General features: G+C 35.8%; 1 protein-coding gene across 1 annotated transcript; it reads right to left on the bottom strand.

The window, feature by feature from the left end:
• Positions 1-10,077: 10,077 nt before the first annotated feature.
• LOC143697045 (uncharacterized) lies at positions 10,078-12,478 on the bottom strand. The gene is made up of 5 exons (XM_077193992.1): positions 12,377-12,478; positions 11,943-12,062; positions 11,625-11,772; positions 11,399-11,491; positions 10,078-10,575 (listed from the first exon to the last, which is right to left on the bottom strand). Exons 3-5 carry the CDS (start codon positions 11,766-11,768, stop codon positions 10,270-10,272), a joined length of 543 nt encoding a protein of 180 aa, XP_077050107.1. The 5' UTR covers positions 11,769-11,772; positions 11,943-12,062; positions 12,377-12,478; the 3' UTR covers positions 10,078-10,269.
• Between the last annotated feature and the right edge of the window lie 506 nt (positions 12,479-12,984).

Genomic DNA, 12,984 nt, shown 5'->3' with positions numbered 1-12,984 from the left:
TTAAAAAATATCCTGGCTCTTCCCAGCTTTATAATGGTAGTGAATGTGGGGCGTGATGTTGAAGCCCAAAAAATGCATCCATCCTAAAAATAATCCATACGGCTTCAGGGGTTTGTTAAAGGCGATGGGTTTTTGTAAGAAAAATATCAATTTTTAAAACTTTATTAGCTATAATAACTGCTTCCGGCAGACGGCCGTACCCAGGGATCTGCAGCGAAAGAGTAACCCATGATGCAATGACGAACGCGGAAGCTTCGAGGATAGAGCAAAACAAAACACTGGTCACGAATTAGAAGTCTAAAACGAGAATTTTTAAAGAGAAATGTCGGAGGATTTCGATATAAGAAAAGTGGAGCTTGAGTTTATTGCACAGCCCTATGTGTTTAAACCGTGAGAGGAGTCAAAGATTACGACACTCATACATCCTACGTCATACATCGCGTCAGGGGTTACTCTTGTGGCGCAAGTCGACTTGCGCAGTATGCGTACGGTTTATGTGTTTTAATTATGTTTTTTTAACACAAACTCATCACTTGGAGACGTATGGATTACTTTTATGATGGATGGGTGCATTTTTGGGGGGCTTCAAAATCTCGCCCTCCATTCTCTCCCATTAGAAAGCTTGGAAGAACCAGAATATATTTAAATATTTCCGATTGTGTCCTGTCTGAAGAGTCATATACACCTAGGATGGCTTGAGGGTGTAAATCATGGGATGATTTTCATTTTTAGGTGAAGTATCCCTTTAAATTACTGGTTGTTGACTTGATTGACTGTAAATCCTTGTGAATCCAGCTTTTACACTGAACTGCAACCATGATGCAACTGTCTTTTAATCAATTCCTGTCCTTGCAGTCTTATAGACTGACTCACCCTGATCAATACTAATCCTTCATGTCTTACAGAGCGGGATGTCAGCATGTGGTCCAGATGAAATGGCTCATTTGTTGTTTCAATAAACATAACAGAAGGACTCAGAGACTTTCAGTTTCAGTGCTATTTATACTCTGTGACTGTGATGTAGGGCAATCACTTATAAATAATGACATTTTGACCCATGCACGGCTCTGTTAGGGATTGCGTTCCACCCCTGGGAACCTCTAGAACATGTTAAAATTTCCTCTAGAATATTATAGGAACTGCTCTGCCCTAGATAAATGCGGTTAAATGAATTATCAGCTTGAGGGCATTATAATGTGTCTAAGGAGAGAGAGCATTACATTTCTTTGGCTGGCCCCCAAACATTTGTGTTACACATATTCATTTTCAAGGAACTCTGGCAGTGTTCAGGAAGACATATCCTGACATATCCAGATAAATCCAGTTTGCAGTAATCCAAGATCAGTCCCAGAGTCAGGCCACAAGAAGGGTAGAAGATGAGCGGTCTGTACTTTTCTGGACCTGATTAGGATGTATCTGCACAGGTTCTTTGGTGGATTTCATCAGAGGAAATTAAATGTTCATGTTGTAGGTTCACTCAGATTTGTGCTGCTTATAAAAGACCTGTTGGATCTTTTGACAGGGTATTACATGTGATATGCACACTGAATCTTGCCAGAGTAACCCTTTTCATCTTTCTTTTAACATGTTTTATTGGTTTTATTTTCATCCTGTGTAGCTATTTGCTCACTTAACTTCTTCCTCTGACACTGACCTCTGTCACTTTTTTGTCAGCCAATCCCTTCGACCTTATATATTTTTTGAAGTACCCCTGAGATTTTAAGTTAGTACTTTAACAACATGCATTTGCATGTTTGCAGGTCTCGGGTGTTGGTTAATGGTCACATGACATGCATGTAAACAAATACATCTTTTTTTTATTGAAAATTTTGTGTTTGAACATTTCTATGATTTAGCGAAGAACCCTGCAGTTCCCTCCTGAACCCCAGTTTTGGAAACCCAGCCTTAGATACACAAATTATGCTAGATATTTACACAGAACTAACACTTTTCTGAGACATTTTTTAAAATGATTTTTAACTAATTGGTCTTCAAATTATTTTGAAGTCAGTTGTCTTCAAGCTCACAGCAACCACTGTACTAGTTCATAATATAAACATACAAATACGTTCCAAAAAGTTTGCTTAAAAACTACAGTAGTGGCCAAAAGTGATGTCAAGACTAGGATATCTGTTCTTAATGACCCTACAAGTTTTACTTTGAAAAAAAAATAATTCACAGCAAAAAGCATACATTGACTTATCACTTATTAATATTTTGTTGGTTCTCTCTTGTTTTTGCGTGCGTTCATAATGTCTTTGTGACAGCCTGCCCATTTGGGATGTTTAATTGAGTTATCACAAATGAAACTATTGACTCCAACCTCAATTTGTGCGTATGAAATCTTAACAAAATTTTAATAACATTTGAATAATGGGTGAAAATGTTAGGCTGAACAGCACTTTTAGCCACTACTGTATGTTTGTGCTCTATTCCTTTCAAGTAAATGCCACTTGTTTTGTTATTTAATGCAAATACATTTTTAAAGACCACCGAATCAAGTCTCTCCCTACATTTTTTTCTAGTTACAGAAGATGTTTCAATCAGATATACGTCACAATAGTGACCAAAAAAAGACTATCACAACTTTTTATTTCATGCCAACTTCATGGATGGAGCGTTCGAATAGATGTTAGATCTCACTGTCTCTCTTGAAGAGTCTCAGCTGAGGCCTGATAGGGTTCAGCTTTCTGCTCTATTAGTTTGATATATGTATCCAGCCCTACCCATTGGTCAATAAAAAGTCTCGTAAATGGGACCGGTGATAATGAGTGCGGTGACTTTAACATGCACCATCATGAGTCATGGACTGTTAAGCATAATGCAGAGAGCCTTGAGTGTGAAGGCACTTATACGCACACACACTCAGACCAAATTGCACTGTTTCCTTGCATTGCAGTATGAGTATGCTCTAAATCAGGGCAAGTGCAAGGTCATTTAAAATGTGATCTTATAATGCAGCAGATTTAGTCTAATGAAGAGTCATGTATGTGTGGAGGACAGAGAGAGTTAAGACAGAGGTCATTGCAACACATTGTGTCATCTCAGCATGAGAGGTTTTCTTCAGGTTATATTTAGTTACTGGAGCTTGCTGCAAGCATCACTGTCACTATTACTTGGAGAAAGAAAACAAATAATATGCTTTTAATGTGCACAGGTTTTATAGATTTGAATGGATGACACTTGGCAAAATGTTTATGTGCTATTACACAGGTCTGTTTTTCATCGATATTATATAATTTTATTATAATATATATATAAATATAATATATATTTATTTATGTAAATTTTCTTTGTTTAAAAGTGACTTTAATCATTTTAATGCTAATGCTAAATGATATCCAATAATATGAGTTCAAAATGAACATATTTCTGGTGATCCTTCAGAATGGTTATCCTGATTTGGTGCTCAAGAAAGATTTGTTATTATTATCAATATTTTATATATTTTGGTATATAGCCGGGTCCACGACGAGCGTACACTTTGTCCCGTAGATGGTCTGCTCACGCGCTTTAACCTCGCGCACAAGCAGATCCGTTTCCCCTCTAGAGAAGCGTTCAGTTTTTTCTCTTGCAAATTCCACCATGTAAATAGCGAATCCGCCATGGCGCAAGCGCAACTGGCTTTTAAAGGCAATGGGAGATGAGACTCTGATTAGTTTAATGTACGTTATGCCCAAAACACATTAATAATCACTTAATTACTCATTAAGAGAAAAGAGACAACCCTTTTAGACCATGCGCCGGGCGCGCCGACCATTTTTACCATCGTTAAAGGACAAGTTCGGTATTTTACACTTAAAGCCCTGTTTTAAGATTGTTTTTGATGAAATAGAACGGTTAAGAATAAAATTTGGACAAATGCTGCTGTCCCGAGAATTTTCGGTTTCTGTGTTAGCACCCCCCCACATCCACAATGGTTTCATAGGGGCACTGGAAGAATCATTCATAAAACGCATTAAACTTTAGTTTACAAAGACGTGAAACTCACCGAGTGGTCTGGGATGTTCACTGATATGCTCACAAAAAAATCGCTGCAAAAGATGCTTTCCAACAGGTGTTTTAACATAGTTTTTGTCCAACTCCATTGACTTGTATTGGATGTTCTGTGAGGTACGGTATTACTCCGCCGCCGGAAACGGAAATGGGGTTGTTTGTATTCTTTCTGTAGTCTTCCAGTCGCGGTATCATAGGCTACGCTATCCAAACACTGGCAAAGGTGCATTATCGCCACCAACTGGGCTGGAGTGTCTATTATTCAAGCTCTCAACGGAAGAATGTCCGGTTGTGATGCGTTTGGAAAAATAGGTCCACAGTTTTGCAACGAATGGTAAAAACACCTGTTGGAAAGCATCTTTTGCAGCGATTTTTGTGTGAGCATATCAGTGAACACCACAGACCACTCGGTGAGTTTCAGGTCTTTGTAAACTAAGGTTTAATGCGTTTTATGAATGATTCTTCAAGTGCCCCTATGAAACCATTGTGGATGTGGGGGGGTGCTACCACAGAAACCGAAAATTCTCGGGACAGCAGCATTTGTCCAAATTTCAAACAGGGCTTTAAATGTAAAATACCGAACTTGTCCTTTAAACTAGCAAAAGTGGATTCAGACACGCACTAAGAGCACTTGTGCCGTGAGCTTTAGACCATGCACTTAGATTGTTAAAATAGGGTCTAAAAAGTGTTTATAAAACAAACTGTCTACCCTATAACTTTTAAGACTCTGTAAGATATATTTTACTGAAACAGTTTGTCTAAAATATTATCAAATATAGGGTCTTAAACAGGGTTATAAACAGGGTCTTTACTGTGCTTTGTTAAATTTTTGGCAAACACAGATTACAAACAATAATCTGGAAGCAGTCATATTTAAATGCATTGTTTTCTTAACCGTATGCCCATTGCTGTCTGCCAGAGAGAAATAGAAGTCTGATGGTGTTGACAGGTACTGTATTTTTTTTATTCATGGCTGAGACAACCCCTGCCAGTGTAGAGTTGTGGGAGAGAAGTCAATACATAATGCATGAAACAGGAGACACTGGTTTGGACATCCTCTCTGATTCTGCTGGACAGCAGTTCATGGGAACAGAAAGACAGAAGGACATCATTGATGGGGGGAAACACATGTAGCCACTGTTGTCTTTTCATAAAGTAAAACAATTCAAAGCATATCAACCTTTTTATTTATTTATTTATTTGATTGTTTATTTGTTTGGTCATTTCATATTAACTAAAAGACCCCATCCTTTCTTGTCTGGTTACTGATGAAGGCTGTTGTCAATCTGGTTTGGGTGGTGCTAATGCTGCAGGTTAGAGGTAAAAACTACACTGTGTTTTATGAAGAGTGAAATTTACAGCTATGTTGGAATGTTAATTATTTAACCACACGCGATAAGTTAATGGCCTCATTTACTTCCATCAAATCACATTTAACAGCAATTGGTTCCATGTACCTGCATGCCAAGCACGCACTATTTAATGAGGTTTACCATGTGAACACAAACTAGTTTGACTTCAGCAGCTTTATATTTAATTTTTTACGGCTCTCTGGAATATTTGATTCTGATTGGCCGATTTGCAAGATCAAATAATTATATAATGACCAATGATTAACCATTGTCCCAAACAACGTGCTAGTTTCATGTCTCTCATATCACGCTATGGTCTCTTCTTACATTTTTCTCACATTATATTTAAACTCAAATAAATCATACTTTGTGTCCATTTATGTTTTTATTTGGTAAGTAGTCAGGATATAAGTCATATAAATCAATGTTGAACAAATAAACCCTGACAGGCCGGGTGATCTGGATTCCTCACTGTATTTGGAAAACAAAAAAAACAGTCCCTAATTTCCTTACTGTTTCAGAACCCTGGACTGATCAGAACCCACACAGGTCCCACTACAATTTATGAATACCACAGCCATATCTTTTATGACTTTGTGTAGTCAAAAAGCCACTTCCTACAAACACTCAAGCTTTTTCAAACCAAGTGTGAAGCGAACAGTTCCACAGTGTATTTTCCTCCCTGTTTTTAGCGAGGCATTTAAATGACTTTAACAGCTCTGCATTCTGACCACAGTTCAATTTTTCTGCCTGTAAAAGAACCACAAACCTGTGGCTGTTTCTCATCACATAATTGCAGCACTTTATCTTCATCTACATGCCTTTTTTGGCATTTTGTCCCATGTAGAATTTTTCTTATCTTCACTCAGTGGCAAGGCACTTTTGTTGTTATTCTAGGGTACGCTATGTTAATATAAAGAGCTCATTCAGAAGTACTATTGTAACATGTAATTCTGCCCACAACTCCCACTTACCATCATCTGATAAGAGAATAATCACTGATTTATTGTTACAGGCCATACAAATCATGATATCACAAACTGTGTTAAAAAGAATTGCCATTTCACCAGATAACTGAGCAACCAGCTCAGAGGTACCAAGTCATTACTGTTCCTTGAAACTGTTATTCTTTTAGTTCCCTGACCTAAAAGACTATACAAACAGAGATCAGACTCAAACCTTGCAGACTAAACCAGCCATGAGACTCTGTTGCACCTTTGTCTGTTTTGAGTAAGGGAGTTTCATTTCCTAAACCAGTCAATCCATCTTGAGTACAAGACAGAATGTTACTATGGTCTGATTAAATTACAAACAACTTGGATGTTTAAGTCATTTAAACTTCAATTACATTAAATTGACTTAAAAAATGGTTGAATCTTGTATAACTTTATAAATTAAAAAAGTTGAAAATTGCTTAACTTATTTTGATGAGGTAAAGCAATGTAAAAACACGTTGTCATAATTTATTGATCATATAACTTTATTACAGTGAAGATTTTCTCAAGCACTTTTTTTACACTTTTAATTTTTCTCAATTCATTATTCTCATTTTTTTAAAGCTGTCATTATTCTCAAAGGTGATTCATCATTAATTTAGGGTTATTCTCATCATTAATTATGAATATTTACATGTATGTAAACAATAATGCAGTATACAGATTACTATTTAAATTATTTAAGAATTTAAATAGTTCTGCTTTTTAATTCGTCAAAAGTTCAAAAAGTCACTGTATTGCAAACTATTTTTTTATTTGTATTCAATAAATCTTTAAAATGTATATTTATTGAAAATATACTATGGTTCAACAACTTACAACAACAAACTATTACAATAATTTAAATATTATGTGATTGTTTAAATAATTGTAATCATATTAAATAAATATATTATAAGTGTAAGTTAAATAAATATTATGTATAAATAATATTTAAAAAAATAAGAATGCAGAATTTTGTCTATCAGTAATGAAACTTTCAAGTTGTGAAGTTGTGCTTATTTTTTTAAATAAAATAACATAAAATAATTTTATTTTATTCATTATTTATTAATTTTATTATATTAAAAACAGGCTTCAACAATAATACATTTTATTTAGGAGAAATATGACCTCCACATGTTCTTGACAGTTTTGTAAGATTCCCCCATGTATAACTCAATCATCAGATACCACATATGAAACACAGCTATGTAGGTTACAGTATGCTGCTTTTCATAACTGTGCTGCCTACATTTGCACCCATCATATAGTATCTCACAAATCTCACACTCGGCCGCTAGCCCGGTGAATAACGCCGCTGCATCTGTCCAGTGTCTGTAGTGACTTAAAATAACCCCTCTCTGCCGGAGTGCCTGCTCATGGCCAGCGGGTCAAGCTGCCACACTTGGGAGGGTGCAGGAATGCCTGGCCGTTATTTTTGTATCCTGGCTCCCTGCTGCTGGTACATTTTGTACACGTAAGGCGTGTGCACACGTAGACGACTGACTAGAGTCAGTCAAACTTAACCTCAGATCCACACCCACCTCCTCAAGACGCCCATTGTGTCTTCGCAGGGAGGATTTTCTTTGTAAACCAGTGATATTGCAGGGAGGAGGGGCCATCGCCTGGTTTTGCGTTCCCTCTTGGTCATGTGACACATTCCCCTTCCAGTAACCATGACAACCAGCACTGGTCCAGCCTGTATCTTGCTGTAGTGAGAAGGGGAGGAAGAGAGAAAGAAAAAGAGAGGAGAGAAAGCTTAAGATAAACACACTCTTCCCAGCAGCTGAGAGATTTAAGTAAGTGTCATTGACTTGGCTTCTTTGCTTTGATTCAGTACTGCTTAGTGTGCATGCTGTAGAATAAATAAGAGCCATCCTTTCTGGCTGCTTTGTTGTGATGGATGACATCATTACATATTCATGTTAATATGAGATGCTGCAAGTGCTAGTCTGCGATGCTAACAAAACAGGGCTGCAGATGCAAACAATCATCAGAGAGATATTAATCCCCAGCTGGAATATTATGGGTGGATCCCTGCGAATATGTTTTCATAACCTGGGATGGAGTCTCAGTGGGATGCGTGCTTCCCGGGCTCCCATTAGCTTTCATAATGGCTCTTCGTCTGCATAGTTTCTTCATGGAGGAATTGGGCCTTGTGTTCTCCGTTTAATTAGTAGATGTGCCGACTACAAGCTCAATTCTGGGTCACTTTGTTCTGCTGTGGAACATCCATATGTGGAATGTCCTTATGATGGTGGAGGAGAGCTACAGTGTTGTTATTTTGCAGAGAGATCTGAACCTAGTCATCATTTTATGCATGAAGAATCAGCAGACTGTATTAGAGTTTTGTAAGATTTGATTGCTCATTTGAACGGTGAAGTACAGAAATAAAAATAAAAATCTTAAGAGAAATGAGCAAGAGAGAGCGCTATTGATTATGAAACAAGAAATCATATTGTATTTAGAAACATAAAAATGTAAGGTATATTACAATAAACGAATGTTTGTGTGATCAGTGCATTAAGATTGTAACTTGCATTTTGATCTTAAAATTACTTATTTGAATTTGTCCCAGACAGACAACTGGATGTTATCTTATGGAAAGTAACAGTAATTTTGAGAAAGGTTTTCTATGGAACAATTTCTGCTAACTCTTGCTAAATGGAAACAATTTTTATAAATACAAACACAAGGTCAAAGCACCAAAAAGACTATTTAAATAACTGAAACATTTTGTTCTGCTTTGTGTCTGATTTAAGACATTCTACTGCAGATTTCTTTTTTTATATATAAATTCATATATATGTCCTCAGTAAATCACATAAAAGAGTAGCTATTGCATCTGTATATATTGTGTTGGTCTTTGTTTTCAATATAAATGACAGAGCCTTTGTTTATGGTTATGTTGGGCTTCTTTGTTTTCCGGGAACACAGGCATTTCTTTCTCTCTGAACTGTAGATTAAGTTATTTCTTTGTGGAATCGGTGTGTTTAGATTCTCTTCTGTGAATTATTTTCTTTGTGCCGTAATACCAAACAGATGTAGACTGTCATCACATGAATTATGTGTCTAGTCTGAGAAGGCTAGCTTTTAACTTGTTTGTATTTAGATTTTAGGATGAAAGCCCTTAAATGATCCTTCTGTACAATAATGACCTAATTAGTGCTGACAAAGTATCAGTATTAGTAGTCATCCGTAGGGTTTGAGATTTGAACAAACCACTAACCTCATTTATTACAGTTTGGAATGTAACTCGTCCCTGCATTGTTTTTGTTGTAGATGTGAATTTCTTGGTGAAAAAAAAAAAGTAATAGATTTAAACAAGAGACATATAAGTAAGCAAATCACCCAGAACACCCTAGTAACCACATAGCAACGACCTAGCAACACTGTAAAAAGTAATAAGTTGACTTTACTAAGAAAAGCTGTGGAAACTGATTGCCTCAAATTTTTCAAGCAAATTAGGTCATATTTTTTGACTTGATACTACTCTCTACTACTTTGTAGAGTTAACTTGTGTATTTGTAGAGGTTACCATAAAACTTGAGTACAGGTACCTTAATAAACTCAAGTTTAGGCAACTTACAGATTTAAGTTGAGATTTGTAAGCAGAACTTAAACAAAACAGTTATTTTAACATGTCTGCTTGTTCATTTTACTAGAGGAATGTGTGGAAACTGATTGCCTTAAATTTCTCAAGCAAGTTGTACTCAAAATTCTAAGTTGAGAATACAAAGAAAGACAACAGATTTGGCAAAACACTAGAATGTTTATTTGTTCAACAATATTAATTTTAAAACATTACTTGGCCCGCCAACAACATTTTAGAAATGCAGCACATAATGCATTCAAGAAAAAACAAAAAACTAAATACAATAAAAAGATCAATGTTTCTTTGTTTTTAACATCTTTACGTAGTGGTTGAAAGCAGAGCGTGTAAGTCACAGAGTTTGGTACAGAATGGCTTGTGGCCAAGGGACAAAATCACTCTCTGTATGAAGTCGAATGTGCTCTTCAATGCTGCAGGATACTCTTAAGTTTAGAGCATAATTTAGTCCAAAGAGCAAACACATTGCTTGTGGAAGTTTTTCAAGATCATCCACAACCACCGTACCTTCCAAAATGATTGCCGTTGTTGTGGCATCAAGATGCAGGGAGTAGGGTACGGCAGCGGTTGCAAAGTCCTCGGGAATCACTGTCAGAATACCTATTTCAATGTTGGACATATCTTCATTGTCATCATAGTCCTAAAAATGGGAATAGCATATAACAAAAATGAGGTCAAAGAAAGCCACAAAACATCTTTTAAAGGGATAGTTCACCCAAAAATGAAAATCTTGTCATAATTTACTCACCCTCAAGTTGTTCTAAACCTGCATGAGTTTTTTTTTTTTTTTCATCTGTTGAACTGAAAAGAAGATATTTTGATGAATGATGGTAACCAGACAGTTAAGAGTAGCCATTGACTTCCATAGTAGGAAAACATACTATGGAAGTCAATGGCTACTCTCAACTGTTTGATTACCAACATTCTTCGAAATATCTTATTTTGTGTTCAACAGAAGAAAGAAATTCATACAGGTTTGGAACAACATAAGGGTGAGTAAATGACAGAATTTTTATTTATGGGTAAACTATCCCTTTAAGAGCACATACTCATTAAAATGTAAAACTAAATTAATAACACTGTATTATGTCTAAATGTAAAGGCGTTTTCAAATAGGACACAGCAGTGGATGCAGGGGGGAATACATACATCAAACCACTGCATGAAAAAACAAATAAAACTGAAGGCCAGTTATATAAATTAAAACTATCAAAAATCTATTGTCTTTCTTATAAATGTTTTTTTTTCATTTCTTTACGTAATATAAAATGTATCTTCTTACTGTCTTTTTTCCTCTAAATTCTTAATTTATCTTTCACTTTCTTTTCTCTAACCCTTACTTTGTATCAGTGTCCCGATGAGTGTTTTTCTTGCCTTCATAACTCTTCTTGCCAGATATCAAAACTGTTTGAAGAACAGTTTGTCTGTTAAATAAGAATCACATCATAGAAGAAAATACTTACAAAACATGTCTTGTAAAAATCGGTGGGGTCCTCTCCGAGAAGGAGTGGTAGGCCATGATGAACGGCTGTTCGTTCCGCATTGATGTTGGATTTCTGCAAAGTTATAAAAATTGATATTGAATAGAGCTCATGACACTAGCACAACACAGAGCAAAAAACAACAGCAAAATCTACATTTGTTTTTCCATCGAAACATAATACAATTGTGATATGTCAAGGAGCTTACATCATTTTGAATCTGCTGCAGAATCTTCTTAAGTTTGGAGCCAATGTCTCCAGCTTTAGCCTTGAAGAATTTGATAAAACGTTGAGTGAATCTGTCCAGTTCTTGAATGAATTCAGTTTGCAGGTTTTGCCAGATATACAGCATGGATCTAAAAAAAAAAGAAAAAAAAAAAGAAAAGTAGGACAAACTGATATTACAAACTGACTTTTTACTGAAGAAAGTAAGTCCTAGTAAGAATTAACACCAAAAGTGGTTAATGATCAATTTGTTTTGTAAATGTTAAAGATTAAATTATATAGGAAACCAATAAAGACTCACCTGACTCTGTGTGAAGAGGGCTGGCCAAAATAAGATGATAACTGCTTGTTAGTAACACTATCGTAATTAATGCATCATGTTATTCATTTCCATGTGAACGACACATGAGCCTCGAACTTTCTAGAAAGAATGAAAGAAACGTTATAACGTTAGGCCGCACAGAATTTTTACATACAATGATAAACCCATAACTTATAACCGATTAACACAGCTTATAAACTGTAGCTGCTACATAAAACAGTGTTCAATAAAAATCGATTTTTGCAATCTAGCTAGTAAGTTAAGCCACTTGTCTCAACTGGTCTCATTCGACATAAAACTACTTCAGTGTGCCTTTTCCTCTTACTGCACAATGAGCAAAATAAATTCTGTTTTTATAAGCAATACAATGACATTAAAGTTGAAAAATAGTTCAAGTGGCTAGCATAACTTACCTAGTTTTGCTGCCGCATCCCGAACACGAGATGAAGTTCTTCGTCGATGTTGTGTCGTCTTCTTCAACCGTCCCATTGCGTAAATGCGCAAATTGCGCATGCGCGAGACGAAAACGCATTTAAGAAATTAAAAGAGGAGAGTTGTTTCGTCTATGCTGAAACTTAATAACCAACGAACAATAACTATATCAAGCTCTGTTAATAAAAATATAAAAGACTGTGAAGCAGCAGCAGCCGATGGGCTTGCAAATACTCTTTAATCTTCCCAGTTATTTTATAGTGTGAAGGAAAAAAAGATTCCGAACCTTTAATAAATAAATAAACACTCATGTGTGTGGTGTGTGCGCGCGTTAATTGTAGGGTATTTACTAAAAATGTTATTCATTTCATTATTATTATTATTTTTATGCAAATTATGGGCTCCAGAAATTTGCAACAGTGTGAACATGCCTTTAGTACAATACACTTACCAATCTTAAGTACAATGTACTAGATTTGTTTAGTTTAACTATTGCATCCACCTAAAAGTTCACAGTACACAGTATAATCAAGTTAAATCAACTAATTTTCCAAAGTAAGTTAAATGCACTAGTTTTTCTTAAGTAGAA

This window comes from Siphateles boraxobius, unplaced genomic scaffold (assembly GCF_051911475.1).
Source record: "Siphateles boraxobius isolate OS27281-9 unplaced genomic scaffold, OSU_SipBor_1 31, whole genome shotgun sequence".
Taxonomy (NCBI): domain Eukaryota; kingdom Metazoa; phylum Chordata; class Actinopteri; order Cypriniformes; family Leuciscidae; genus Siphateles; species Siphateles boraxobius.
The sequence above is the reverse complement of the archived record's forward strand: the minus strand, read 5'-3'. Positions and strand labels throughout refer to the sequence as shown.

Coding starts and splice junctions, on each gene's coding strand:
- LOC143697045 (XM_077193992.1), bottom strand. CDS start 11,768: ATGCTGTATATCTGGCAAAACCTGCAAACTGAATTCATTCAAGAACTG. Junction 11,492..11,624: donor TGCAGCAGATTCAAAATGAT/GTAAGCTCCTTG, acceptor ATAACTTTGCAG/AAATCCAACATCAATGCGGA. Junction 10,576..11,398: donor ATTTTTACAAGACATGTTTT/GTAAGTATTTTC, acceptor TCCCATTTTTAG/GACTATGATGACAATGAAGA.